Here is a 26,468-nt window from a genome sequence, read left to right as displayed (position 1 = left end):
TAAACCTTAGGTAATGACATCCTTACCTGAAAAAAATCCTATATATATATATTCACATTAATAGGTAGAATACGTAGAGAAATCAGAAAGTCAACAATGTTGAAGGAGATAATTAAATTACAGTTAGTCAAGGAATATCATCTTTTTTTTGCAAATTAAGTTATCAGTTAGTCAAATTACATGAATTATTAAGGTTATCATCCAGCTCAGCTCAAGGCCGGCACATTATGCTGGTTAAGATTTCATTTCTATATTAGTCATAATTTCCTCGCGCTACTATTAATATAGTTAGTCAAGGAATGTATTTTCACAGTTTCCTAGTGATGTATGATCTATTCCTCACTTGTTTTCTTCTTGGTTTTCAGTCTAGAAAAACAATTCCACACATTTCGATCTCCATCTCCATCCACATATATCATATATGCGTACGATGGAGAGAACTCGATTCCTCATACTATCGATCACACTGTTGTTGGCTAACTTATTAGCAGTAGCAGCACAAATGAATGTCAGCACAGACCAGTCTGCTCTTCTTGCTCTCAAAGCCCATATCACTAGCGACCCTCAAAACATGATCTTCACCAACTGGTCCACCGCCACCCAACGCCACCTTAGAGTTGCGGTCTTGAACCTTTCTTACTTTGGTCTCACAGGTACTATTCCTTCAGAACTTGGCAACCTATCATTTCTTGTCGAGCTGCACTTGAGAAATAACAGCTTCCATGGTACTTTGCCTAAGGAATTGGCTCGTCTGCGCCGGTTGAAGTTGATTAGCTTGGTATGGAACAACTTTATGGGAGCCATTCCATCATGGTTTGGGTCCTTGTTCAAACTTGAAAGCTTCAATTTGTTTGGTAATCGGTTTTCCGGTCCCATTCCAGCTGCTGTCTTCAACTTATCTTCATTGCAAGTACTTGATCTAAGCTATAATCAGCTATCAGGTATGATACCAACATATTAACTATTGGGCATGAATGTTTTTAACACCTTGTAAATGTCTCGGGAACGTTGAACAGAGAAGATACAATTTATCGATAAAGATATATTTATCCTGTTCACTTAACAGTTTGAGTTGACTTCGCATGAGAGGGTTTGAAATTCTTCACCTATTTGATATGATTTTGGGTCAGATGCTTAAATATTTAATTTTTTGTATAATAAAGTGGGTGAATTTTTTTATGGTGGCAATATAAAATACCTGATATGTGAGGTTCAAGACAACACGTGTTTCATGTCACCCAACTTAAGTTACACATTCATGTGAGGGACAAAGTTTATGGCTTCTCTATCTACTTATTGCCGGTTGATTTGGATGTTTAGATTTCTTCATCGATCCACGTTTCTTAATTGAGTTTATGGTAGTGTATATTCTGCCTATTCCGTCAATATTTTTCTTATTTTACTTTGGTCTCACAGGCATTTTTCCTCCGGAGCTAGGTAACCTGTCATTTCTTGTTCGTCTGGCCTTCACAAATAACAGTTTTCACGGAACCATCCCCCAAGAATTGGCTCATTTGCACCAACTGGAGTTCCTTAGTTTCCAATACAACAACTTTCTAGGACCCATTCCATCATGGTTTGGGTCCTTATCGAAACTTCAAACCTTTATTTTGCGTGGCAATTAGTTTTCAGGTTCCATAACCGCTGTCATTTTCAACTTATCTGCACTACAAGCAATTGATCTGAGAGATAACCAGTTATCGGGTACATATATACATTGTTACATTACACACTAGTCCTCCATAATTAGTGTATATATATATATATATATATATATATTTTTTTTTTTTAAAGATGATCAAAGGATTTCACTCCTACCCCCATGGTGACTCGAACCCATGACCTCGATCTTAGGTAGTATATTCTTATATATTAAGCTTATATCTTATTAACAGGAAGAATACCAAGAGAAATCGGAAACTTAACTTTACTGTGGGTGATATACTTTGATGGTAATACATTCACAGGTATGACTGAGATCAGCTTTGTTGAAGTGCATAACTTACTGGATCATTAACCATGCATAATGCAACTTGTTTATTCATTTAGCTTAATATTATACCAAAAAGAATGGTTTTTTTAGCAATGCAGAGTTACATGATTGTGTACACGTTGATTTTTCAGAAATTCCCAACGAGATTGGCTCTTTGAATAAGTTGGAGTACTTGTTTGTGCAAGAAAAGGCTCTAACATGCACTATTCCTGTGACTTCTTCAACATGTTTTCTTTGATTATTTTGACCTTACATAGAAATAACTTGAATGGTAGTCTACCTGACAATCTATGTGAACACCTTCCGAGCATTCAAGAGTTAAATTTCAATTACAACCATTTCGATGGTACACTTCCATCCAAATTATGGCAGTGCAAACAGCTTATTCACTTAAGTTTGTACGGAAACAATTTTAGTGGTGTTTAAGAATAAAGGATTCGAGAGAGATTGATGAGAGAATTGTATTTAATTATTGAGAATAGGAGCTCTATATATAGGGATTACAAAGTACATGTTCTAATGGTACAAGGAAAACTATTCCGAATAGGACTAGGAATTCTAGAACATTCTCTCCTATTACAAACATGGAACTAATCCTAGTTTGATTAGGCACACATAAGTCGATTTCCTTCAACACTCCCCCTTGTGCAGCTCAAACTTGGTGGTGACGCTTTATCCGTTGCCTCGTTAAAAACCCTGTGGGACAAAAACAAGCTCGAGGAGGAGAAAAAGAGTACAACACGTCCTTCATTCTTCGAGATCGAACATGTAGACATCATAACTCCCCCTGATGTCGATATCTCCCCCTGATTACTGCAATCATAGGAGTTCGGATAACTTTCTCAATCCGATACTCTTCACATGTTTCTCGAAGGTGGATTTAGGTACCGACTTAGTGAATAAGTCCGCTACATTATCCTCTGATCAAATTTGATTCACTTCAATCTTTAGGAGTGATTGTTGTTGCTGATTATAAAAGAACTTAGGCGATATATGCTTGGTGTTGTCGCCCTTGATGAAACCTAACTTCATTTGCTCAATACAAGCTGCATTATCCTCATAAATGCATGTAGGTTCATCTGTGGTAGACTTCAAACCACAACTTCCTCGAATATGTCTAATTACAGACCTTAGCCATATACATTCACGCACGGTTTCATGTAGAGCAATAATCTCTGCATGATTTGAGGAAGTAGCAACAAGGGTCTGCTTTGTAGACCTCTAAGATATCGCAGTGCTTCCCATGGTAAAGACATAACCCGTTTGGGAGCGACTTTTGTGAGGGTCAGAGAGGTACCCTGCATCAGCAAAACCCATCAAAACATCATTGTCGTTTTGATGGAGGGAAGTAGGGTGACGCCGACCACCTTGGACGGTGGCGACGCCGGCGGTGTTAGCATGGCCGGTGGCAATTTTCCTCTTGGGGTCCAGTCCCAATTTTCAGTCATTCCTATTCTCTCTGTAGGGATAAAATAGGCCCATATCAATCGTACCTTTTAGGTATCGAAAGATTGTCTTTACACCAATCCAATGGCGGCGTGTTGGCGCAGAACTATGTCGAGCTAACAAGTTCACTGCGAATGAGATGTCTGGTCTTGTGCATTGAGCTAAGTACAATAATGCGCCTATTGCACTTAGGTAGGGCACTTCGGCCTCTAATAATTCTTCGTCTTCATCCTTTGGACAAAACGGATCTTTTCTTCGCTCAAGACTACTACCAATCATGGGAGTACTCACTGGCTTTGCTTTATCTTCATTAAAGCGCTTTAGAATTTTCTGAGTATATGCAGACTGATGGATCAAAATCCCATCACTACGGTGCTCGATTTCTAAACCGAGACAAAACCGTGTTTTTCCAAGATCTTTCATCTCAAATTCGGATTTCAAATATTTAGCAATTTCTTTTAACCCATCTAGAGTTCCAATTAGGTTCATGTCATCGACATAAACTGCTACAATTGCAAATCCGGAACTTGTTCTTTTAATGAACACGCATGGGCATATTTCATTGTTAATTTATCCCTTCCCAATTAAGTAGTCACTTAGATGGTTATACCACATCCGTCCGGATTGTTTTAATCCATATAGTGAGCGTTTTAATCTTATTGAAAATGCGCTCCGTGGTTTAGAACCACTTGATTTGGGTAATTGAAGTCCATCTGGAACCTTCATATATATCTCTAAATCTAGATCCTCATAGAGATATGCTGTAACCACATCCATAAGCTAGCTGCATGTCAAGTTTTTCGGAAACTACCAAACTGACAAGGTAGCAGAACGTTATAACGTCCATTACGGGAGAATACGTCTCCTCGTAGTCAATTCCAGGGCGTTGTGAGAAACCTTGAGCCACGAGGCGGGCTTTATATCTAATCACCTCATTTTTCGCATTACGCTTTCTAACAAAGACCCATTTATGGCCAACAGGCTTTACATTTGGGGGTGTCTGCGTTATAGGCCCAAATACCTGTCTCTTTGCTAGTGAATCCAATTCAGCCTGGATCGCATCTTTCCATTTAGGCCAATCCGCTCTTCGTTGACATTCTTTGACAGAGCGAGATTCGATATCATCATATTCTATAATTCCTTTTGCAACATGATATACAAATGCATAATCAATAGCAATAGAATTTCTATCCATCATCTCATGTACACTAGTGTAATTCATGGAGATCTCCCTATTCTCTGGAATTGGTTCTGACATTGGAGTGTCCCCCAATGATGTCTCTTGGACATAACCATAATCCGGAATATTCTCATGAGATGGATTATTTACATCGATGATTAATGGATTATTTTGTGCCAAACCCGCTTTCTTCCTTGGGCGAGAATCCATCGAACTTATGGGCCTCCCGCGCTTCCTGGCAGGAGCCGTGGGCCTAGCCACTGCGTCACCCATATAGGGGACGTTGGTGCCATGCTCAGGTTCCCTTGAGATGGCGTCATGTCCTCTAATTTTAGGGACATCAATCCTTGCAGGCACGTTTAAAGCAGGTATATGTGATCTCGTCACTTTAGCGATATCAGAAAACGCATCAGGCATCGATTCTGCTACGTTATGAAGATCGAGAATTCTCTGCACTTCAATTTCGGACTGTGCGGTTCAGGGATTAAGATGAGACAGAGTGGGGACAGACCTCGACAATTCCTGTCGTTCATGTTGAACATTTATGTTCTTATCTCCCCCTAACGTCGGGAAGACTGTCTCATCAAAGTGACAATCCGAAAATCTAGCGGTAAAGAGATCGCATGTCAAGGGTTCTAAGTAGCGGACAATAGTTGGAGAGTCATATTCAACATAAATGCCTAATCGTCTTTGAAGACCCATTTTAGTGCACTATGGCGGCGCAATTGGCACATAAATTGCACACCCAAATATGCGTAAATGTAAGACATCTGGCTCATACCCAGTCACCATCTGGGACGCAGAAAAGGGTTGAGTGGCAGTGGGCCTCAGACGAATAAGCACGGCTGCATGCAATATTGCATAGCCCCAAGCAGAAATAGGGAGATTGGTGCGCATTACCAATGCTCTAGCAACCATTTGTAGTCGTTTAATGGCGGCTTCTGAGACCATTTTGGGTGTGAACATGAGGAACTAGATGTTCAACTTCAATCCCAATGGACATGCAATAATCATCAAAAGTCTTTGATGTAAACTCCCCAGCATTGTCTAGTCTTATAGACTTAATAGGATAATCAGGGTGGTGAGCCCTTAACTTAATAATTTGTGCTAGGAGTTTAGCAAATGCAACGTTCCTTGTGGACAATAGCATGACATGTGACCAGCGTGTCGATGCATCAACCAACACCATAAAATATCTAAATGGTCCGCAAGGTGGTTGAATAGGTCCACAAATATCACCTTGGATTCTTTGCAAGAATGGTATACTTTCTTTAGTGTCCTTTGTATAGGATGGTCTCGATCCTAATTTTGCTAAAGAGCAGGCTTTGCAAAACGAATGATGGGCTTTAGAAATAACCAATGAGGATTTTGGTTGAGCCACGAAGTCACAGTTGACTTTAGAAGTAGAATGTGGATTCAAGGGGGTATGTATGGCGTCAAAGCCTTTCTTGGGCAGCAGGGGGATGGCGGCGCCGGCCTGTGAAGGCCGGTCTTGCAAGGGGACGGCACCATAAGGCGCAGGTAGCCCTATTTGGTCCAAAATTCGAGTTTTACTTCTTTTCGTTTTGAAAAATGGATGTCCGTGTGAAGTCTTTAATATACAGATCATCATATCATGACCTGGATGTCCCAAACGGTCATGCCAAAGCCTATATGTGTCGGAATCCCATAAGTCATCTCTCATAACATGATTGGATTCAATGATGCGAATAGTGGTTGCATACAACCCACTAGATCGACAAATAAGTTTCTCTAAGACTCTTTTATGTCCGTAGTCATTAGAGGTGATGCAAAGGAACTCTTGTCCATTCTCACAATGTGTTTCCACATGAAAACCATTGGCTCTTATATCTTTGAAGCTCAATAGGGTTCTTCCAGCCCTAGGAGCATAAAGAGCTTCGGTGACATTTATATTCGTGCCATTAGGCAACATAAATTGGGCTGGTCCTCTACCATGAATCAATTGTGATGATCCAGCCATTGTAGTCACAGAAGATCGAGTAGACGTCATCCATAGAAAGAGTTGCCTATTTCGAAGAATAGTATGTGTAGTTGCACTATCCACGAGGCATTCTAGCTCTCTGGGAAACATACTGAAAATAATAAAGTTTGAAACTAAAATATATTCAAGACATTGAATAGAATAAATCAAGACTTTATTAATAAAATAGCCAATGATTACATCAACGTTTCTTGACCAAAATCTAATCCAAAAGAAAAAACAAACCGTAGACAAATCATAGTCACTCAATCCGTTCGGTAACTCCAATTTGGTTGTGACCAGGTAAGGTAAGGCGAGATTTTGGTGGAGCATTACTCACTTTTAAAACCGTTCTCTTAGTTCAAACATTTCCTAGACATCACAATTACTCTTGGATGAGCCTAGTGAGAAAGAGTTAATACAATAAGTCATTTTATTGATTTAAGGCATAATTGCCATTACATAATTCTTGGAAAAATAAAAGACTATTCTAAATAAAAATCTGCTCCATTTTGTCTTCATCGCCAGATTTAAAGTCTTTTTGAACTCGATGTTTGATCACCATGATGCGGCTACCTTCTTAGGTACATTGCAAATTCAGGTCCATTGATCAGACGTTCCATATCAGAAATAGACACCATAAAGAGGATTCTCCCTTGATTGAGGTGTATTGGCGCAATGTGCATGGTCCCTAGGACCGGTGGCGTTGGAAAGTGATGACCATGGCCAACGTTGGCTCCATGGTTTCCAACCCTTCTTCCCTCAAAGTCACGGCTCCTACCGTCGCGTGATTGTCACCTTGGGCGATTACCTTCTTGAGCATTTCGATCGTATGGATTATGACGTCGATGGCGACTTTCTCTAGCCATAGGACGATGCTCTTGATGGCTATCTTGAAACCTATCAATTTCTCTTTTCACAAGTTCGTTGCCATGTATTTCAGCATTGGTCATAGCTTCAATAAGCTGTTGAAAACTTGTGATCCGTCTTGCATTTACATGAGTCTAGAATAAATCAGAGGACCTCATAGCATAGACAGGGAAGGTATTGAGGGTTTTCTCAATCAATTGGTCTTCTGTGATCGTCTTTCCACAGAGACGCATCATTGATCTGATGCGGAGAGCTTCCGAATAAAATTGCATGACCGTGTCAAATCCAGAGAAGCGAAGATCGTTCCATTTTGCTTCTATATTCAGAATGATGGAGTCACGAACATTTCCATAACATTCACGAAGCGCTTGCCAAAGCTTTATAGCGCTATCCTCATTTATGAACTTAAACTGGAGGTCACTATCCATGTGACGTTTCATGAAGGCGAGTGCCCTGGAATTATCGGCCTCAGTTTGAGGGTCTGGAGTTGTTGCTGTAGGACAAAGCTCTTGGATTGTATGCAATAAATCACGGGCAATAAGGTGGATCTCGACATCAACGGCCCATATTAAGTACATTTTGCCTGCATAATCCAATGGAACAAAATCGAGTTTGTTCGTGTTTGACATTTTGAAAGATGAAACACGAACAAGTTAGTTTCGGAGTCAATGCTTCCACGAAAACTAATAATAAGATTTCCGAGCTATGCTACCAAGAAATCGATTTCCAAGAATTTTTGGATTAGACCGAAACAATGATGTTTAGATGGTCATAAATCGATGCTTACGGACGCTCTTAGTCCGAAGCTTACGAACACTCTTAGTCCATAAAATTTCGATGCTCACTAACACTCTTAGTTCGCGGTTTACGAACGCTCTTAGTTCGTATAGCGTGAATCCCCACGATTCCGCTTTTTCAAGAATCGAACCCACATTATAAGAAAGGTGAGATGTAGAAGAAGGGAGGTTGCAAGTCCCCGAGAAAAAGAAGAACAAAGTAAATTTCAAAAGCAGGAACTTTAATTTTAAAAACTTACTTGTTTGTTTGGAGCTTGAAACCTTGAAATCTTGAACTTGTAGTTGATGTAGCTTCGGTGGGAGAGCCTTGGGTGGCTTGGTGGTGTGCGGCAGGTGTGTGGACAGCAGCAAGCAATTGCTGCCGAAGATGGGGGCCGACAGTAGCACTAGGTGGAGCGGAGGGGTTTGGTTGCCTTGCTGAGGCGCTGCAAGAGCAGCAGGCGCACGGGCGCGCAGGGAGGGCTGCGGGGGCAGCAGGCTTACGGCAAAGCTACAAGGGCAGCAAGCGGTAGGCTAGCATGAGCTAGGTGCAACGGTGGTGAATTTTGGTTTTGGGTTTTGATTTTTGTGGTTAGGGCTCGTGCTGATAACGTGTTTAAGAATAAAGGATTCGAGAGAGATTGATGAGAGAATTGTATTTCATTATTGAGAATAGGAGCCCTTTATATAGGGATTACAAAATATATGTTCTAATGGTACAAGGAAAACTATTCCGAATAGGACTAGGAATTCTAGAACATTGTCTCTTATTACAAACATGGAACTAATCCTAGTTTGATTAGGCACACATAAGTCGATTTCCTTCAACAAGTGGAAGCATACCCAGAAATATTGGAAACTTGACCTATATGCAGGAGATATTTATTGGCAGCAACAATTTGACAGGTACGGATATAATCAATCTCTATTCGCATTTTATTTTGGTGTTCCTATGAAAGAGTGTACTAAGCAAATTATTTTCTGAAGAAAACAAAGAATACCAAGCCTTCAAATTAAACTTGGGTTCTAAGTTCTGACATTGGCGCCTGCAGGTACTATACCACATGAGATTGGTGATCTTCCAAATTTAGAGCATTTGGTACTCGAGGAAATTAATCTTAATGGCCTCATTCCATCCAACATTTTCAATAGGTCCACGATCAAAGAAATGTTGTTTACTCTTAATCAGCTGACAGGTAGCCTCCCAGTGAACCTCGACATTGGCCTTCCGAACCTATAAAAGCTCTATTTGGCAGGGAAATATAAACTAAAGGGAGCAATACCGAAGTCCATCTCCAATGCTTCTAAGCTCATAATCTTAGACTTGGGGAGTAATTCATTTTCCGGCTTTATTCCTACCACGCTCTGTTCATTAACAAACCTTCAGATGCTTGACTTAGACTCGAACAATTTGACCATTGATACCTATACTCCAGAAGCAAACATTTTCTCATGTCTGCCGAATCTTAGAAATTTGATATCATTGCTATGGTCAAACAATCCATTCGGTAATAAGTTTCCTGCTTCCCTTGGGAATCTCTCCACTTCACTTCAAGATATGAGACTAGAAAATTGCAACATGAGGGGTAACATGCCCACCGATATTGGAAACTTGAGCATGATACGCTAAAATCAAGCGTTCAACTTAACCCTGCAAGATGTAGTCGTTAGCAATATAGAGTAAGCAAGGATCGTTCGATGCCAGAGATTGAGGGTAACTATATAATTCACACAAAATAAAACTAAGTTAATTAACACACAAAACAAATAACAAAATCTGAAACTACACAAAACAAAAACGTCAAACACTAGAAAAGAGAGAAAAAGATGGCAGGAAACAGAAGGGGATAGAAAGGTGCGTTGTAATCCTAAATTGAAACAAATTTGGGGTTTTTGGTTTTTTAATGAAAATAAAAGAGAAAATAAAAGGAAAACAATTTTGATTTTTGGTTTTGAGAAAATAAGATGGAGAAGACGTTAGAGTCTTGGAAATCCATCACCAATTACTTTCGAACAATGTTAAGTTAACCTGGTTTCAATTACTATGGTGTGAACAGAAACCAACCAAGAAACAAGTCGAAGCAGATCATGTCCCTTATTAATGTTTCCCTAATTACTTAGTATACGTGAACGCACAATAGCTAAGCCTATCAAACATGCAATCAAGGTATAGAACGTTATCCTATCAACAACACATATAGTGTCAACATATTTGAAGCATTAAGATCTCATGGAAACGATTGGTTATAGAGTTGCAGTCTAGTGTGGAATGCCTACCTAGCATGCTCTTCTAGTTGTTTAAAACATCAGCTTTTGTCCAAAGCCTTGCATACTTGTGGATTAGAAAACAAGACGATTAGGTGAAGGGTTAAATACTGCTTACTCCCTATATTTATAGGGTTTCATCGTTTCAGTCCCTGACCTTTGAATTTCACCTAAAAAGTCTCTGAACTCCCAATTTCCTCCCAATTGGTCCCTACCGTCAAACATCCATAAAAAACTCCGTTATCTTCTCCTAAAAAGTCTATTATACCCTCATTTACTTTAAAAATATATATATATATATATACTTCTCTTCCTCTCTCTTTTTTTTTTTTTTTTCTTTTTACCTCTTTTTCTTCTAGCTCTTTCGCCTCCTTCTGTTCATCTCCTTATCAAGATGGTTCCAATCCACAGACCTTCAAGAGGTGAAATGAAAAAAAAAAAAAAAACAGAGAAAAAAAAAATTAAAAAAAAAATAAAAAGTAAGTGAGGGCATAATAGACATTTTTGGCAACTTTAACAGAAAATTTTGACGGCAGGGACCAATTGGGAGGAAATTGAGAGTTCAGGGATTTTTTAGGTGAAATTCGAAGGTCAGAGACTGAAACGATGAAACCCTATAAGTTAGGGGTGGGTTCGGTACGGTACCGGATCTTGAAGCCCAATACCACGTACCGTACCAAACTAAGTTGGTACACAAAAAAGTCTACCATTACCAGCCACAGAAGTCGGTATACCAACTTCTCGGTATACCGATATCTCGGTTCGGTTTCGGTTGGTTGGGCCTAGTACCGAGTTTAAAAATGGGCCAGATTTCAGCTAAGGCCCAACTAAAACTTTAAAATCCCAAACCTGTCAACAAATGAAAAAAATGCAATCCTCATTCCTCAAATCAATTCAAACTCATGCAGCTGATCCGACCAAGTATCATTTCAGGATTGAACAACTAAGGTTAAATATATATGACCGCAGCAACAAGGAGAAAAACACCATTCTCATCAGCATTATCAATATAAATATAATTGAATTCATTAAGGTCGTCGAATTAAGGATAATCAATTACTATGACTGTTGACCCTTGGTAGAAGTAGAACCGTAGAACACATTATCATTTTTCTTTAATTTGTTCGATCGATATACTACAGAGTACAGAAGTGAACTAAAATTAACACCAAATTCTAACCATGATTCAGAGAAGCTCAACCAAAAATCCAAAAGGGTATTCCAATTCACAACACCCACCAAGCAGAATCAAGAAAAACAAATCCTGAATCTAGAATTGAATCAAAAAGATCAAGTCTTTGGATATCAAACTGGTATAAAGGGGACAAAAAAACACAAAAAACCCAGAAAAAAGAAACGTACGAACTAGCATCTTCATGAGTCAAACAAAGCTCTGAGCAGCAAGATCGGCGGAGATTTCTGGGTTTCGACCCTTCGAAGGAGAGGACGGAGAGGCGGAGCCTTCGAGGCCTCGAGGGAAAGAGAGATGGGCTGTGCAAGATCGGCGGAGATTGCTGGGTTTCGAGCCTTCGAAGAAGAGGGCGGAGAGGCGGAGCCTTCAAGGCCTCGAGCCCTCGAGGGAAAGAGAGATGGGCTGTACAAGATCGGCGGAAATTGCTGGGTTTCGAGCCTTCGAAGGAGAGGGCGGAGAGGCGGAGCCTTCGAGTGGGAACTGGATTAGGTTCTGACGTTCTGTACTCTATAGTCGTATACTCATATTTTGGAGAGTTCAAGTCTAATCAACGGTTATAATAAGATTTGAAATCAAAGATCAACGGTTCAGATCGATAGATATAAAATATATTTAAATAAATAAATAATATATATAATATACGGTACGGTACGGTATACCGTATTTATCTGAAAATCAATACCAGTACCGTACCATTATCACTAAATCGGTTCGGTACTACCGTACCAATGTCCCGGTAACCGACATAGTTGGTTACCAACATTGTTGGTTCGGGTGGTAATCGGTTGGTTGGTTTGGATTGGTAGAATTTGTCAGCCCTACTATAAGTATAGGGAGTAAACAGTATTTAATCCTTAGGTGAATTATTTTCTAAACCTAGCTCCAATTACATGCATATATCCTAAGTGTCGACCCATAGAACATAAACACATAAAAGTTTTCAATCAAGCAGAAATAAACAACCAATTCACACCAAAGATCAAGAAACTAGATTTAAACAAACATATGTTCTACATAATTGGGGCTTCAAACCTCGCCCCTAACAGAAATAACTAGCCACACATCGTCTTAAATTCAGCAAATAAAAACATGAGTATTGAATTACAAGAGGATAAAAACCGTAAAAGGGGAGGGTGAAGGCCACAAATTCACTTTTAGGCTGCCCTTGGATGCAAGAACTCCTTCAAGATGAAGAACACGGCAAGACTTGATGGAAGATGGATGATGGTGCACGGTTTTGCTTCTTGAAGACTTGGGAATTTCAAGACTTTGTGAACTAGGGTTTGGGGCAGAAGATGGCGCTGTAGGGTGGTACTTTTCAATGTATTCAGAGCCTCTATATATATGATGAGCGCAGCCCAAGTTTCCTTTTCCAATTCTGCTTTAAAGACCTTGCCTAGTTGCTTGAGGATTCCTTCAATTGGTGCACAATTAAATGATTTTCAAGCCTTAGTAATCTTCCCAAAATCTTGCGAAATCATTGATATTTGCAGCATCAATAACCTTCCAAAAATGCCCAAGAAATCCGTCCAAAGAAGAGTCTCGCCCAAAATGCCCTGTTTTGACTAGGATTCAATTTCTGTCTCTGAAGCTTCCTTCTTGGACAAGGAACGACTTCCTCTTGCCAAGTTTCTAGATGGTTTTTGACTCCTACGTGTTCTATGACATCACATATTCTAGAATAATTAATAAGCTTCTGGAAAAACTCCAAGAAAGTCGCCGAAAAAGATCTCCCAAAAAGCTTCATGAAAAGCTGACAGTTTCTGTCTTATCGGGAAGCTTAATTTGAATTTGATTTCCTGCTGCCTCGTTGACGATTTTTATCAGTTATTTGGCTCCTGTTAAAGTATAACATCATGTCTTCAAGGATCGCTGTCCCTTTCTGCAAAGGTGCAGCTGGCAGAATGCAAGAATTGCTCCTCAAAACCATTCCCAGAAAGCTGATTCTGAAACTGCAGTTTTCTTCTTTGCAGCAACTGTTTTACACAACGTTTTCCGTGAACTTCCCTTGTAGTTTCCGGCCAAAAGGGTGATTTAACTTGGTCCTTTGCATCAGTAATTCATGATCCATGGCTTCGTTACTCCTTTTAAGCTCCTATTTATCACGAACTACTTCACGAACTACCTAAAAAGAAAACAAATTAAAACTGACTTTTTAAAGGAAATAGCTAAGAAAAGTGAAAAGTATAGCACATTATATTTGTCTCATTTTATGCTCCTATCAGAGCAGCTTGGCAATCTTAAACTTGGGACTCAATCAGTTGAGTGGAGCAATCCCAGCGTTAATAGGAAGACTTCGGAATCTCCAATCTTTGCAATTGAATGATAACAAATTGAAATGATATATTCTAGATGAACTTTGTGAACTGGACAACCTAGCTTTTGCAAGGTAATCAACTCTATGGTTTCTATCCCTTCTTGCTTGGATATTCTTGCAGTTGCTCTGAGAAGTCTATCACTCCGGTCCAATTTGTTGAATTCCACAATACCATATACCTTGTGGAAACTTACATACATCTTGCACTTGAACTTGTCATCCAATTCTCTGATTGGATCTCTCTCAGAAGGTATTATTGGTAGCTTGAAAGTTGTGATAGATTTAGATTTATCAAACAACCATTTATCTGGTGTTATACCAAGCAGCATTGGGGGTCTTCAAGATTTGGTTAATCTTTCCTTGGCAAGAAATCATTTACAAGGCTCTATTCCTAGCTCTTTTGGCAACTCACTAAGCTTGGAACGCTTGGATGTATCCAATAACACTGTCTGGAGTAATTCCAAAATCTCTAGAAAAACTCTCACATCTCAAGTATTTGAATTTGTCTTTGAACAAGCTCCAAGGAGAAATTCCAACAGGCGGACCTTTTAGAAACTTCTCTGCTCAATGGAGGATGCCTAGATAGGTAGCAATTAAAGCAGATGGAATTCAATTCCTAAAAAAAGAATTCGAATGGTTTATGCTTGTAGCCAAAAGATGAGAGAAGTAGAACTAGTATGGTTGCCTAGAGATTCAAAGGTATGCCTCATTTTTAGCACCAACTCATCTTCTGGTAAATTTTGCAGGAACCCAGTTGATGGACTTCTGTGTGAGGTTGATAGCAAGAACCAGTAAACCTCAAAAACAATACTTTGCCCCAAAAAAAAAAAAAAAAACCTCAAAAACATCCACATTTTTTAAAATATTTTTATGTACTTATCAACTTGACACAAATATCCTTGAGAGTTTGTGACCATTTATGAAATTCTCCCTAATTAATTTTAATTAACAATCAGTCATTCTAGGAGACCTTGTTTAGAAAATAAATTAAATATGTTATTTGATGAAATCTTGTTTGACCTTAATTTATACTGTTAATTATGATGACTTACCACAATTTATTACAAAAGGGTATAATGGGCATGAAAAAGGATAAAATTAGTCAGACAAATTTGAAAATAAAAGAAATTGTATGTGGCATATGAGTCACATGACCGCAATTAGCAAAAAGAATATGTCCGGATTGCATTCAATATAGAGCTTGATTTACTTCAAATGAATTTGACACAATTTAAGTTCTAGGTTCTTCCCTCAAATCTTCGTGTGGTACTCCGTAATATAACGATAGTTTAAAGCAGATTCAGGATCAGAATCAAGTTAGTTGGGGGAGTAAGTTGAGGATAAAGTTTTTATTCTATTCTGCTAGTTCCCTTCTAGTTGCACCAAGCCGAAACTTAATGATGCCACTGGAACAAAAGTCACCATTAGATTCAGACAATGAACATTCCTTCATGGGCAGTGCTAGGGGTAGATTTGTAGTCTTAATTTAAGTGGCATTCCAAGTCATGCACAAATTAAGGGGGAGACCATGAAAATATTGAAAATCCTATTACAAATATTAAATTTTATGCAGTTGTTCACGTAAATACTCATTAGTTACTAACTTATAATGTAAACCCTACATCTATATAAAAGATTTGGTTGAATAATACACTTCAACTTCCTCCAACCTATTATCTCTTTATTCTCTGTTTTTTTTTTTTTCCTAAATAGAAGTTCATTGCATTAGAACAAACGGTCGAAAGGCCAGGGTCTACATACACTTAATTAAAGACATAAACGTTGGCGAGGTAACAACCAAATTCCTATTTAAGCACTGCATACTCATTACAAATCTATTTGAGTTTGCTTTTTAAGCGAACCTATCACAAAGACTAACTCTGTGTCTTCTACGGAAAAATCATCAACTAGGCCTCCATCCACCTATGTGCAATTGTGGTATGAAATAGAAATCTACTTTCCAACAAACAAATAGGAGCCAATTTCTCATCCATAAGCCGCTTGAAATACACCAGTCTAACTCAAGAATCAAGATAATTATCAATTCCACCAAAATCATGATATGAACTTAACTGGCACTTTAGAGACCGTAAAAAGCCTAAAACCACCCAAGTATGTCAAATTCTCAGGTCAGGCCAACCCAAAGCACTAAGTAATGAATGAGGGTGTCAAGGCACCCTCCAACTTGGCCCAATTCTAAAAAGAATCAGACCTACTCAAATGTGCCCAAAAAAGGCTAAGCCCACATAGCCCAGGCCCAGAGGCCCAAACCTATGCAAGGAGACTGGCACCAAGGCCTGGCCAACCACAACACGAGCACACTAGAACAAACCCAATCAGAAAACTCAGCAACCCGACTCGGACGAAGGCGCCGGATCCAAACCACCATGATCTCAATCTCCTCCCCGAATTGTAGAACGTCGATCCTCAAGACCAATCAGCCGTCACTGATTCACATGAGCTGACAGAGCAGTGAATTGTGCCAACCAGGATTTGCCCTGCCTCTAAACAAGCCGGATCGTTCCGACCTTCTGCCTCCACCAAACATTGAAAACTGCTTCTCGCGACCCACGACGATGAGCTGCCGGTCGCTGCCATGCTCTACTCAAAACCCTAGAGCTCTACTCTTTTTGTGGATTTTTTAAGTGTTGTAATATTATGGTTTCTCTATTCTCTCTCTACTTCATAACAACTACAAATTTTTATACTAAATTTGAGTAAAAAGTTATGTCATATATGATGTCATGTCAATTCTAACACAATAATCTTCAACATTATAATGTAGGGTTATTATCACAAATGGTACCTGAACTATACCTCAATCTTATCGATGGTACCTGAACTTCAATTTTGATCACAACTAGTACCCGAACTTTTCGATTTCATTTTAAATGGTACCTATAGCCACCTCCGGTCACTATTCTGACTAAAAACGGCATGTAAGGCGATCATAGTGATGATCTTTGATGATTTCAAGGGTTGAGATCATATATAGTGATGATCTTTTTGGTAATAGACTTGCCTTGAACTTGTTTTTTTTTTTTTTTTTTTTTTTTTTTTTTAAAAATTGGCTTTTTTGGCCGGAATAGTGACCGAATGTGGCCTTAAGTACCATTTAAAATGAAATCGAAAAGTTCGGGTACTGGTTGTGATCAAAATTGAAGTTCAGGTACGATCGATAAAATAGATGATAAGTTCAAGTACCATTTGTGATAATAACCCTATAATGTATTATTTATCACAATAAATGTAACGCAAATTGGTATAAAAGTTTGAGATTTGTACTCCAAATTAAAATACTTTCCAAATATGAGAACCATTAATTCAAAACAAAAGCTAGACGTCTTTCATTGTCGAAAATGAAGTCCTACTGTACTATGAAACTCTTTAATTTCAACTCCGAAAACGATAACATTAAAGTCCTTCATTGTCGAAAATGAAGTCCATTAAAGTCCTTCATTATGACACCTTCTAATTTCAACTCCGAAAAGATACCATTAAAGTCTTGTCTACTATTACCATTCTCCTTGTGAATCTCTGAATTTCTGGCTGATGATCAACTATCTCTACATAGTTGCCCATCTATCTGTGTACTAGTTAAGTCGTCTTGATATAGAGTTTTCATATGCTGAAAAGTCAGGGCACTAATTTCAACTCTGAAAATGATAACATTAATTCATTGTCAAAAAAAAAAAACATTAATTCATTGTCGAAAATGAAGTCCATTATGACACCTTCTAATTTCAACTCCGAAAAGATACCATTAAAGTCTTGTCTACTACTAACATTCTCCTTGTGAATTTCTGGCTGATGATCAACTATCTCTAAATTTTATTGTCAGAGCTCTAAGTTTATATCTACCATAGAATTAAGAGGCCCCAGCCACCTACATAGTTGCCCATCTATTTGTGTACTAGTCAAGTCGTCTTGATAAACTCATATGCTGAAAAGTTAGGGCACATTTTGCTCTGTTAATGAGTAGTGCGTGTGTGTGTATATATGGACATCGAAGGCCAGTTTCTCTTGTAATTAACTCTTCTTAGTCTCGGTTACAATTCCAAACATTTTGCATATCCATCTCTATCTCCATCTCCAGCCACATATATTCACACAATGGAGAGAATTACTTGGTTCTTCCTGGCCGCGGCTAGCTGCTTAACCATGGCAGCAGCACAAACCAATAGTAATCTCACCACAGACGAGTATGCTCTTCTTGCTCTCAAAGCCCGTATCACCAGTGACCCTCAAAACATTATTTTCACCAACTGGTCAACCACCACCCCTGTTTGCAACTGGGTTGGTGTCACTTGTGGTGCACGCCATCATCGAGTCGCAAGCCTGAACCTCTCTTACATGGGACTCACAAGCACCATTCCTCCGGAACTTGGCAACCTTTCATTTCTTGTTAGGCTAAGCTTTAAAAATAATAGTTTTCACGGTACCTTGCCTCCAGAGTTGGCTCGTCTACGGAGATTAAAGTTCATTACCTTTGGTTTCAACAACTTTATGGGTATCATTCTGTCATGGTTCGGGTCCTTATCAAAACTTCAAGCCTTTTATTTGTATGGTAATCAGTTTTCGGGTTACATACCCAGTGCCATCTTCAACTTATCAGCACTCGACGTAATTGATTTGAAGTATAACCAGCTATCAGGTACGAACTAACATACCAACCATCAAATTATCTGTTCATTATGTACACCTCATCATTAACTTGTAAGATAAGCTTATATCTAATTAATAACTACAGGTAGCATACCCGCTGCCATCTTCAACTTATCAGCACTCGAAGTAATTAATTTGAGCTATAACCAGCTATCAGGTACGAACTAACATACCAACCATCAAATTATCTGTTCATTATGTACACTTCATCATTAACTTGCAAGATAAGCTTATATCTAATTAATAACTACAGGTAGCATACCGAGAGAAATCGGAAACCTAACAGTGTTGAAGGAGATATACCTTGATAGTAATAATTTCAAAGGTATGACATAGATCGACCAATTTTGTTGAATTAAATGGATTTGAAACTTTTGATTATCATATATCTTATAGATGAGTTACATGTGTTGTTTATTCAGAACTTCCGAATGAGATTGGCAATTTGGATCAATTAGAAGAATTGTATGTGCAAAACAATGCCTTACAGGGGCCTCTTCCTACGGTTGTCTTCAACATGTCGTCTTTAACAATTTTGACCTTCTTTGGAAACAACTTGACTGGTAGTCTTCCGGACAATATATGTCAATATCTTCCGAGCATTCAAACCTTGAGTTTGTCAAAAAACCAACTTGTCGGTCCACTCTCATCCAAATGGTCGCAATGCAAACAACTTCTTTCATTAGAATTGGGGATGAATAGTTTCAGTGGAAGCATACCCACCAATATTGCCAATTTAACCCAAATACAGCAGATTGTCCTTAGCACAAACTATTTGACAGGTACTTATAATCGCAGCATATAATATTCAATAATCGCTTTATACTGTTCCTATCATTTTTTATTTCTCAAGTAATTACAGTTGATAAAGAAAATAATTTTCTAATTGGCCAAAATTGTTATTTTGAAAACAAAAAGTTTTCATCAATCAACTGGTAAATATATGAACCGATTATAACATTATTGAAGAAACCAAAGAAATGAACATACCTGGTGGTTAGATTCCACTGATTCATATTGTATACACTATCATCCAAAAAAAATGATTTGGAACATCTATAACCCACTGAATATGTAGCACAAAATGATTTTGAGTATCTATAACCTAAAGAAATATATTTAATAATAATAATTAAGGTGTTGATATAATTGTGGCAGGTACTATACCACATGAGATTGGTTATCTTCCGAATTTAGAGACATTGGGCCTCGGAACTAATAATCTCAATGGCGTCATCCCATCTCCAATTTTCAATATTTCCACTATAACATCATTAGATCTTACTGCTAATGATCTCTTAGGTAGCCTCCCAACAAAGATAGGCCTTGAGCTTCCAAACCTAGTAGAGTTCTCTCTAGGAGGAAATAAACTCAGCGGAGTAATCCCCAAATCCATCTCCAATGCTTCGCAGCTCACGATGATAGATCTGGGAGATAACTTCCTTTCCGGCTTTATTCCTAGCACGCTATGCACCTTAACAAAGCTTGAGGTGCTTTCCTTATTCCAGAATAATTTAACCCTTGATACTTCTATTCCAGAATTAGATATTCTCTCTTGTTTGCCAAATCTTAAAAAATTGGTAGAATTCCAAATCCCAAACAATCCATTAAATGCCAAACTTCCGATTTCCTTTTGGAATTTCTCTACATCACTTCACATTGTCAAACTAGGGAATTGCAACATGAGAGGTAACATCCCCAATGAGATAGGCCACTCGAGCAGCTTGATACTCTTAGATCTGGGAGAAAATGAACTAAGTGGATCAGTTCCGACCTCAATGGGAAGATTACAAAACCTCCAAATTTTGGATTTGAGTGGTAACAAATTGCAAGGACACATTCCAGATGAGCTTTGTCAACTGAACCATCTTGGTGAGTTATCTTTGTATGGGAATCAACTTTCAGGTTCAATACCTTCATGCTTGGGTAATCTAACCGCAACCCTAAGAAGTCTATTATTAGGATCTAATATGTTGAATTCAACAATACCATCTACCTTGTGGAGACTCACATATATCTTGAAATTAGACTTATCATCCAATTCACTAATTGGACCTGTCTCGGAAGCTGTTGGTAATTTGAAAGTTGCCACACTTATAGAGTTATCAAACAACCAATTATCTGGTAGTATACCAAACAGCATTGGGAGCCTACAGAATCTGGTCCATCTATCCTTGGCAAATAATAATTTACAAGGACTAATTCCAAGTTCAGTTGGCAAGTCGATCAGCTTGGAATTTTTGGATTTATCCAAAAACAATTTGTCTGGAGTGATTCCCAAGTCTCTTGAATCACTCTCATATCTCAAGTATCTGAATTTGTCTTTCAACAAACTCAGAGGAGAAATTCCAACAGGCGGGCCTTTCAAAAACTTGTCTGCTCAGTCTTTTGTTTCAAACCATGGACTCTGTGGTGCATCCCAATTTCATGTTCCACCATGTAAAAGGAAAACTAGCAGATCTATCTTGAAATATGTCATTCCAGGGATCTTGTCACCGATGCTTCTTTTAACCATCTTATTTTGGATGGTCATGTTATGCAGAAAAAAGGATGTGGAAGCTCCAACAGAGACCGCTGTTTTGGCTCAACTTGGATGGAGAAGAATTTCATACAACGAACTTGTTAGTGCGACAAATGGATTCAACCTAAGAAACTTACTTGGGAGGGGGGGTTTTGGCTCAGTATATAGAGGAAGACTCTCAGATGGAATAGATGTTGCTATAAAGGTTTTTAATTCAGAGACAGAAAGCGCATTTACAAGTTTTGAGGTTGAATGTGAAATGCTAAGCAATATTCGTCACCGAAATCTCGTCAAAGTCATTAGTTGCTGCAGTGAAATTGATTTCAAAGCTCTTATACTGAATTTCATGCCTAATGGGAGCCTGGAAAAGTGGTTGTATTCTCAGAATTGTTCTTTGAGCATGCTGCAGAGGTTGGATATAATGATAGATGTTGCATCGGCATTGGAGTACCTCCATCATGGTTATGATGTACCTATTGTCCATTGTGATTTGAAGCCAAGCAATATACTACTAGATGATGATATGGGTGCACATGTTTCTGATTTTGGCATTGCAAAATTCCTAAATGGAGGAGATTCTATGACTCAAACCATGACCCTAGCCACAATTGGGTATATGGCTCCAGGTAATGTACTACTGCTAGTTTATCTTTCAATTTTTTTGTATGTGGTCCTTAACCGTGAAGAGATCTAACTTATGGTTTTCTTTTGATTATATATATATGTATATATATATATCAGAGTATGGAATGGAAGGAAAAGTTTCGAGAAAGGGGGATGTGTATAGTTTTGGTATTGTAGTGATGGAAACATTCACAAGAAGGAAGCCAACAGATGAAATGTTTGTTGGGGATATGAGTTTAAAGCAATGGGTTGCGAATTCACTATATCAAGATGCAATAGTTGATGTTGTTGATGCCAATCTACTTGGGACCGAGGAAGATCATGATTTTGTGGGCAAGAGAGAATGTTTATCATCCATTATGACATTAGGTCTTGGTTGTTCAGCAGAATCACCAGAAGAGAGGATAAATATGCAAGAGGCTCTAGCCACACTCAATAAAATCAAGATCAAGCTTATAGGGTAAAGCTATGGTATGTTAACATTTCTCATACATCAACTATTTTTACCACTTTACACATTGTAGAATTTTCCCAAGCTTATAAAGGAAGTTCCAGGAAGTATGCTGCCAGACGAGTGATGAATTCTATAGACTATAGCATATCATATGGCATTTGACTCTGTCCTGCTTCGTTCAAACTTGCAAAAGTGTATATTGTGTGAGATTTGCCAGTTGATGTAGTATAATAGTAATTCCAGGATATGGCTTTGTATTTTATCAGCTGTTGTGAACATACATTTTCTTTGAATTCTGGCATCAGTCAACCGCTACACACGAGTAGAGTACTGACTGAAATTATTCTATGCTTGAACTGATGCATGCAATAGTAGATGGAATGGTAGATATGTTACTGCAGGTAGACTTTCCCATCTTGCAAGCATAAACATCATTGCAGAGGAATAGGCAACACAATTACCTATCCATTAAGAGTCTAAGTTTTATATTACAATGAATTGACCAGGATCCTTCCAACTACAACCACAATATATCTTACAAAAAACCCCCAAGGCTTTAGTATATACTAGATAATCCCGCCCGCGCAATGCCGCGGGGTTGTTTGCTTGCTAAGCTTTATACATTCTTTATACAAATATTTACATAACCAGCACTGATTTGTGACATGGCAAAGAAGCACCCGAACTAATTGCTCAAACTATTGGAGCTGAGATAGAAAAGAAATTGGATTCAAATACTACCTTGCAAAAACCCCATTACTCGTTTGTGACATCAACTAAAATACCATGCAGAAAACCTACTTGTTGAACAACTCAACCCTGTATTCCATCTCCTTCTCTGCCATTCCAAAAATTTGCACACAATTATTTAAAAAGCATGAGTTCCAGGACAACAACTCAATAGCAAAAGAGTACCAATCCATCTCTGAGTAAAAATAAACCATGTTGTCGCCTACTAAACTCTTAGGAAATACCTTTGTTTCATTAAGATCAAACACTCATCACTGACCAATCAGACAATATGCCAAAATTGATTGCACCCAAATTGACAGAAAACAGAGGTTCCAAATACCCACTCAGAATTTCAATACCAAAATTCCAAAACTTTCCCAAAGATCCAATTTTTGGCACACCTGAATTCCTTTTCACATTCAAACATGTACAAAGGAAAATCAATGAAGAAAAGGGTATGTACCTGTTCCTTTTCTCATTATTAATTACGTATTCATAATTGATTATAAGTATACAAATAAGATGTATTACAGTTTTTTGAGAATCGACACGCATTTTTCGCGCCCTTGGACATGATGGCATAGCTGAAAAGAAAATTAACAAAAATTAGCATACTTGAAGAGCCGAAATGAAGGAAAAAAAACTATTAATACCAATGTAGATAACTTATTATGAACCAAGTAATTCATTAGATCCTTTATCTAAATTATTGAAATTAATTTTTCATATATAACAAAACTGTAAATATTGATAACGAATGCATATAATAATTACCAGCGGTATCAGGTACAGCGTCTGTAACACCAACAACAGTAGATGAAATTGAATGCTCAACCATAGTGGAATCACCAGCTCTTTGCTTTTGTCTTTTCCTCCTCATATTCGAGAAATTCTCTTGACTACTTTGTGAAACGCTGAGTTCATCTTCACTTCTCTTTTCACCCAAAAAAATATATTGTTTATTTCTTCCATGTCGAACCGCCATTTCTGTACATAAATGATTAACTAATCATACATCATTCATAAATATTCTATAATATGACGATTAATTTTTGGAGAACTACTATTTCTTAGGCGAAATGCATCAACACAGAACTTCATTTACGATCACATGATCCTGTGACTTTCTGCAGTAAATAAATATACTCAGACTACCCGGATATAATGATAAATGAAATGTGTACTATCAACATCATTATTCCCATTAGTTAAGAAACTGTGCTCACTTTTGAAAAAAGAACAGCAACCATTAAAGACAATTTACATAGAAAATTTCAATAGCTGTAAACAAACAACCTGGAATATTTATATCTAAAGCCGAAAGAGCTAAAGAAGTTGACAGCACACTGTTCCTTAGATCTGCAGAATAAAAGGAAAGTATTTACTGAATATCATAATACTTTAGATGCACAAACACAGAAGATTCTTACAGAACCTAGGATACCTAGCTACCTAGATGGTGATCAAAGTAAAAACATCATCAACTGCTGTAAACTTGAAGTTTACAGCTCAAACATTGAATCATGGTTTATAGTGAAGAAAATCAGTAACCAATGCAAAACTCTAGTATTTATAAAGATAATGATTAACAAAGTATTCCTTCTTTTAAGATTTGGTTTATATGACTTGGATATATCACTTGGATTACTCTTTTAACATTTTCTAGAGATCATGCCAGAAAAATCCAAACAGAACAGCAATAATTTTTAAAATTAATTATAAAGCTGCCAAAAGTGAACACAAAGCTGCTCGAACCAGAAGCAAAAGGCTAAAAAAATATAAATAAATAAATTGACACACCAAAAATCTGGCACCTAGTATGAAAAGAAAAATATGCTGTTTTCAGAGTTTTACTTATTCTTAAGAGCTAAATGAATTAGTTTTAGGTAGCGTCCTGAGAATTGTGTTCTGATCAGCAAAGTTTGTTTCTGATGATATGTAAAGAATATCTATGCTGTAAAAGAACAGAAAATTGATTAGTTCTTTGAGTTCCAACTACACAAAAAACACAAAAAATCTAACTTCAGCGGGGTTGTTTGCTTGGTAAGAAAAAAAAAAGCTCGAAAGGCTATTTGAAAGAAAATATCCAGATTTACCAAATTGACAGGGTCATGGTTATTTATTATCCAAATTGAAATGTTTTCCATAATAGAAGTAAAGGCAAAAACCAATGCTCTCTAATGAGCACATAGAATGCAGACATGAAGGGCGGAAAATCATAACGAAGGGAATTAAAGGCTTGGTTCTATTATCTAAGCATTAAAGTGAATGTATAAAGTTTATGAAGTTTATAAAGTTTATCTAACCATTAGAGAGCATTGGATTCTCTAATCAGAAAAGATAACTTTAGATCTCTATCAAAAGTGGATTTTAAGTTAGTGAAGGTGCATGGTATACTAATAATCTTATTTCTCGCCATGTCTGTTAATAGGAATCAATATTAACAGTAATGATTGATGAACATCTCCTCTGACTAACAACCTGCTAGAAATGCTTGACGTACATATCATTGTAAAAATCTCGTTTGAGAAGCATGGAAAGCACAATATGGACTGTCATAAGAAGCTCCCAACAGCAAAGTAGAAAGAGCAACTTAGTATGACAAAAAAACTAACAAATGACAGAAGAACACGGCAAGTAAATTAATCACTTTGAACAAAGCAACCAAAGAAGAGAAAATGGCAAAAACAACAACACTTAAGAAAGAAACAAACAAAATCACTAAAAATTTGTTTTTCATTACTATAACTTGGTAAAGCAAATTTTGAGAAATGAGAGACTGAGTTATGAGATCAACATAGTGATATTTGATCTTGTGTGGATTGAAGAAACGAAGAATATATAATCATGACGGAGCAAGAAATGAAAATTACCTATACTGAAAGAAAGAATTGGAAAGAAGGAGATGAGGATTCACCTCAACTGAGGAATTCTGTAATCGAGTCTGGGTTGGCTCTGATGTTGATCTCAGAAGCAAATGAAGAAGATTTGAACCCGGCTAGCAATTAGAGATTCAAGATTGAACCAAAGTCGATCGATCTCTAAACATACCCATTACCAAAACAATGGAATAAAGCCCGATTGCATCCATCAAAATCAAAATCAAGCACAACATCAATTTCAAAGAAAAGATCCAGACTTACCAACGACACCTCAAAAGAATGAACCGAGCGGTAGCAAGTTTGAGATTTTGAGCAGGAAACGGATCTCTATCTCTTTGGTTTTGGACTTGTGCGCGAGCAGAGCGAGAGAAATTTGTTGATTCGAGCGGAGAGCAAGAGCGATTTGGACTGGGTTCTCACTGCGACTGGCGAGAGAAAGCGATCAGACTATTTACATGTAGGGCTGATGGCAGCTTCGTAATAAGAAAACAAACGGGGGCAAATGGGTAAATCAATACGGACGTTACTGTTCACGGGGAGATAGCGCTTTAGTATAGGCAACTAGTTAGA

At 37.9% G+C, this 26,468-nt stretch overlaps 2 protein-coding genes and 1 long non-coding RNA gene across 6 annotated transcripts; 2 read left to right on the top strand and 1 right to left on the bottom strand.

Moving 5' to 3' along the window:
• Positions 1-430: 430 nt before the first annotated feature.
• Positions 431-2,231, top strand: LOC133731308 (receptor-like protein 35). Its single transcript, XM_062158710.1, has 3 exons — positions 431-941; positions 1,896-1,967; positions 2,125-2,231. The coding sequence occupies exons 1-3, from the start codon at positions 431-433 to the stop codon at positions 2,229-2,231; spliced, it is 690 nt and encodes a 229-aa protein (XP_062014694.1).
• A 15,672-nt stretch (positions 2,232-17,903) lies between these two features.
• Positions 17,904-22,543, top strand: LOC133729413 (probable LRR receptor-like serine/threonine-protein kinase At3g47570). Its single transcript, XM_062156931.1, has 6 exons — positions 17,904-18,674; positions 18,771-18,842; positions 18,939-19,010; positions 19,108-19,467; positions 19,844-21,832; positions 21,948-22,543. The coding sequence occupies exons 1-6, from the start codon at positions 18,134-18,136 to the stop codon at positions 22,292-22,294; spliced, it is 3,381 nt and encodes a 1,126-aa protein (XP_062012915.1). The 5' UTR covers positions 17,904-18,133; the 3' UTR covers positions 22,295-22,543.
• Positions 22,544-22,718: 175 nt separating this feature from the next.
• LOC133729414 (uncharacterized) lies at positions 22,719-26,331 on the bottom strand. 4 transcript variants are annotated; one of them, XR_009856365.1, is made up of 6 exons: positions 26,160-26,331; positions 25,934-26,057; positions 24,313-24,375; positions 23,791-24,003; positions 23,548-23,600; positions 22,719-23,122 (listed from the first exon to the last, which is right to left on the bottom strand). It is a non-coding gene; the product is annotated as an uncharacterized LOC133729414 (long non-coding RNA). The 4 variants fall into 4 exon arrangements; XR_009856367.1 differs by having other exon boundaries at positions 22,719-23,600; positions 25,890-26,057; XR_009856364.1 differs by having other exon boundaries at positions 22,719-23,600.
• Between the last annotated feature and the right edge of the window lie 137 nt (positions 26,332-26,468).

This window comes from Rosa rugosa, chromosome 2 (genome assembly GCF_958449725.1).
Source record: "Rosa rugosa chromosome 2, drRosRugo1.1, whole genome shotgun sequence".
Taxonomy (NCBI): domain Eukaryota; kingdom Viridiplantae; phylum Streptophyta; class Magnoliopsida; order Rosales; family Rosaceae; genus Rosa; species Rosa rugosa.
Note: the sequence above shows the minus strand (reverse complement) of the source record. Positions and strands in the feature narration are given on the sequence as shown.

Excerpts from the sequence above, each read along its gene's own strand:
- LOC133731308 (XM_062158710.1), top strand. The coding sequence starts at position 431 with ATGGAGAGAACTCGATTCCTCATACTATCGATCACACTGTTGTTGGCT. Across the intron at positions 942-1,895 it reads AAGCTATAATCAGCTATCAG|GAAGAATACCAAGAGAAATC; the intron begins GTATGATACCAA and ends TCTTATTAACAG. Across the intron at positions 1,968-2,124 it reads TGATGGTAATACATTCACAG|AAATTCCCAACGAGATTGGC; the intron begins GTATGACTGAGA and ends TTGATTTTTCAG.
- LOC133729413 (XM_062156931.1), top strand. The coding sequence starts at position 18,134 with ATGGAGAGAATTACTTGGTTCTTCCTGGCCGCGGCTAGCTGCTTAACC. Across the intron at positions 19,011-19,107 it reads TGATAGTAATAATTTCAAAG|AACTTCCGAATGAGATTGGC; the intron begins GTATGACATAGA and ends TTGTTTATTCAG. Across the intron at positions 19,468-19,843 it reads TAGCACAAACTATTTGACAG|GTACTATACCACATGAGATT; the intron begins GTACTTATAATC and ends TAATTGTGGCAG.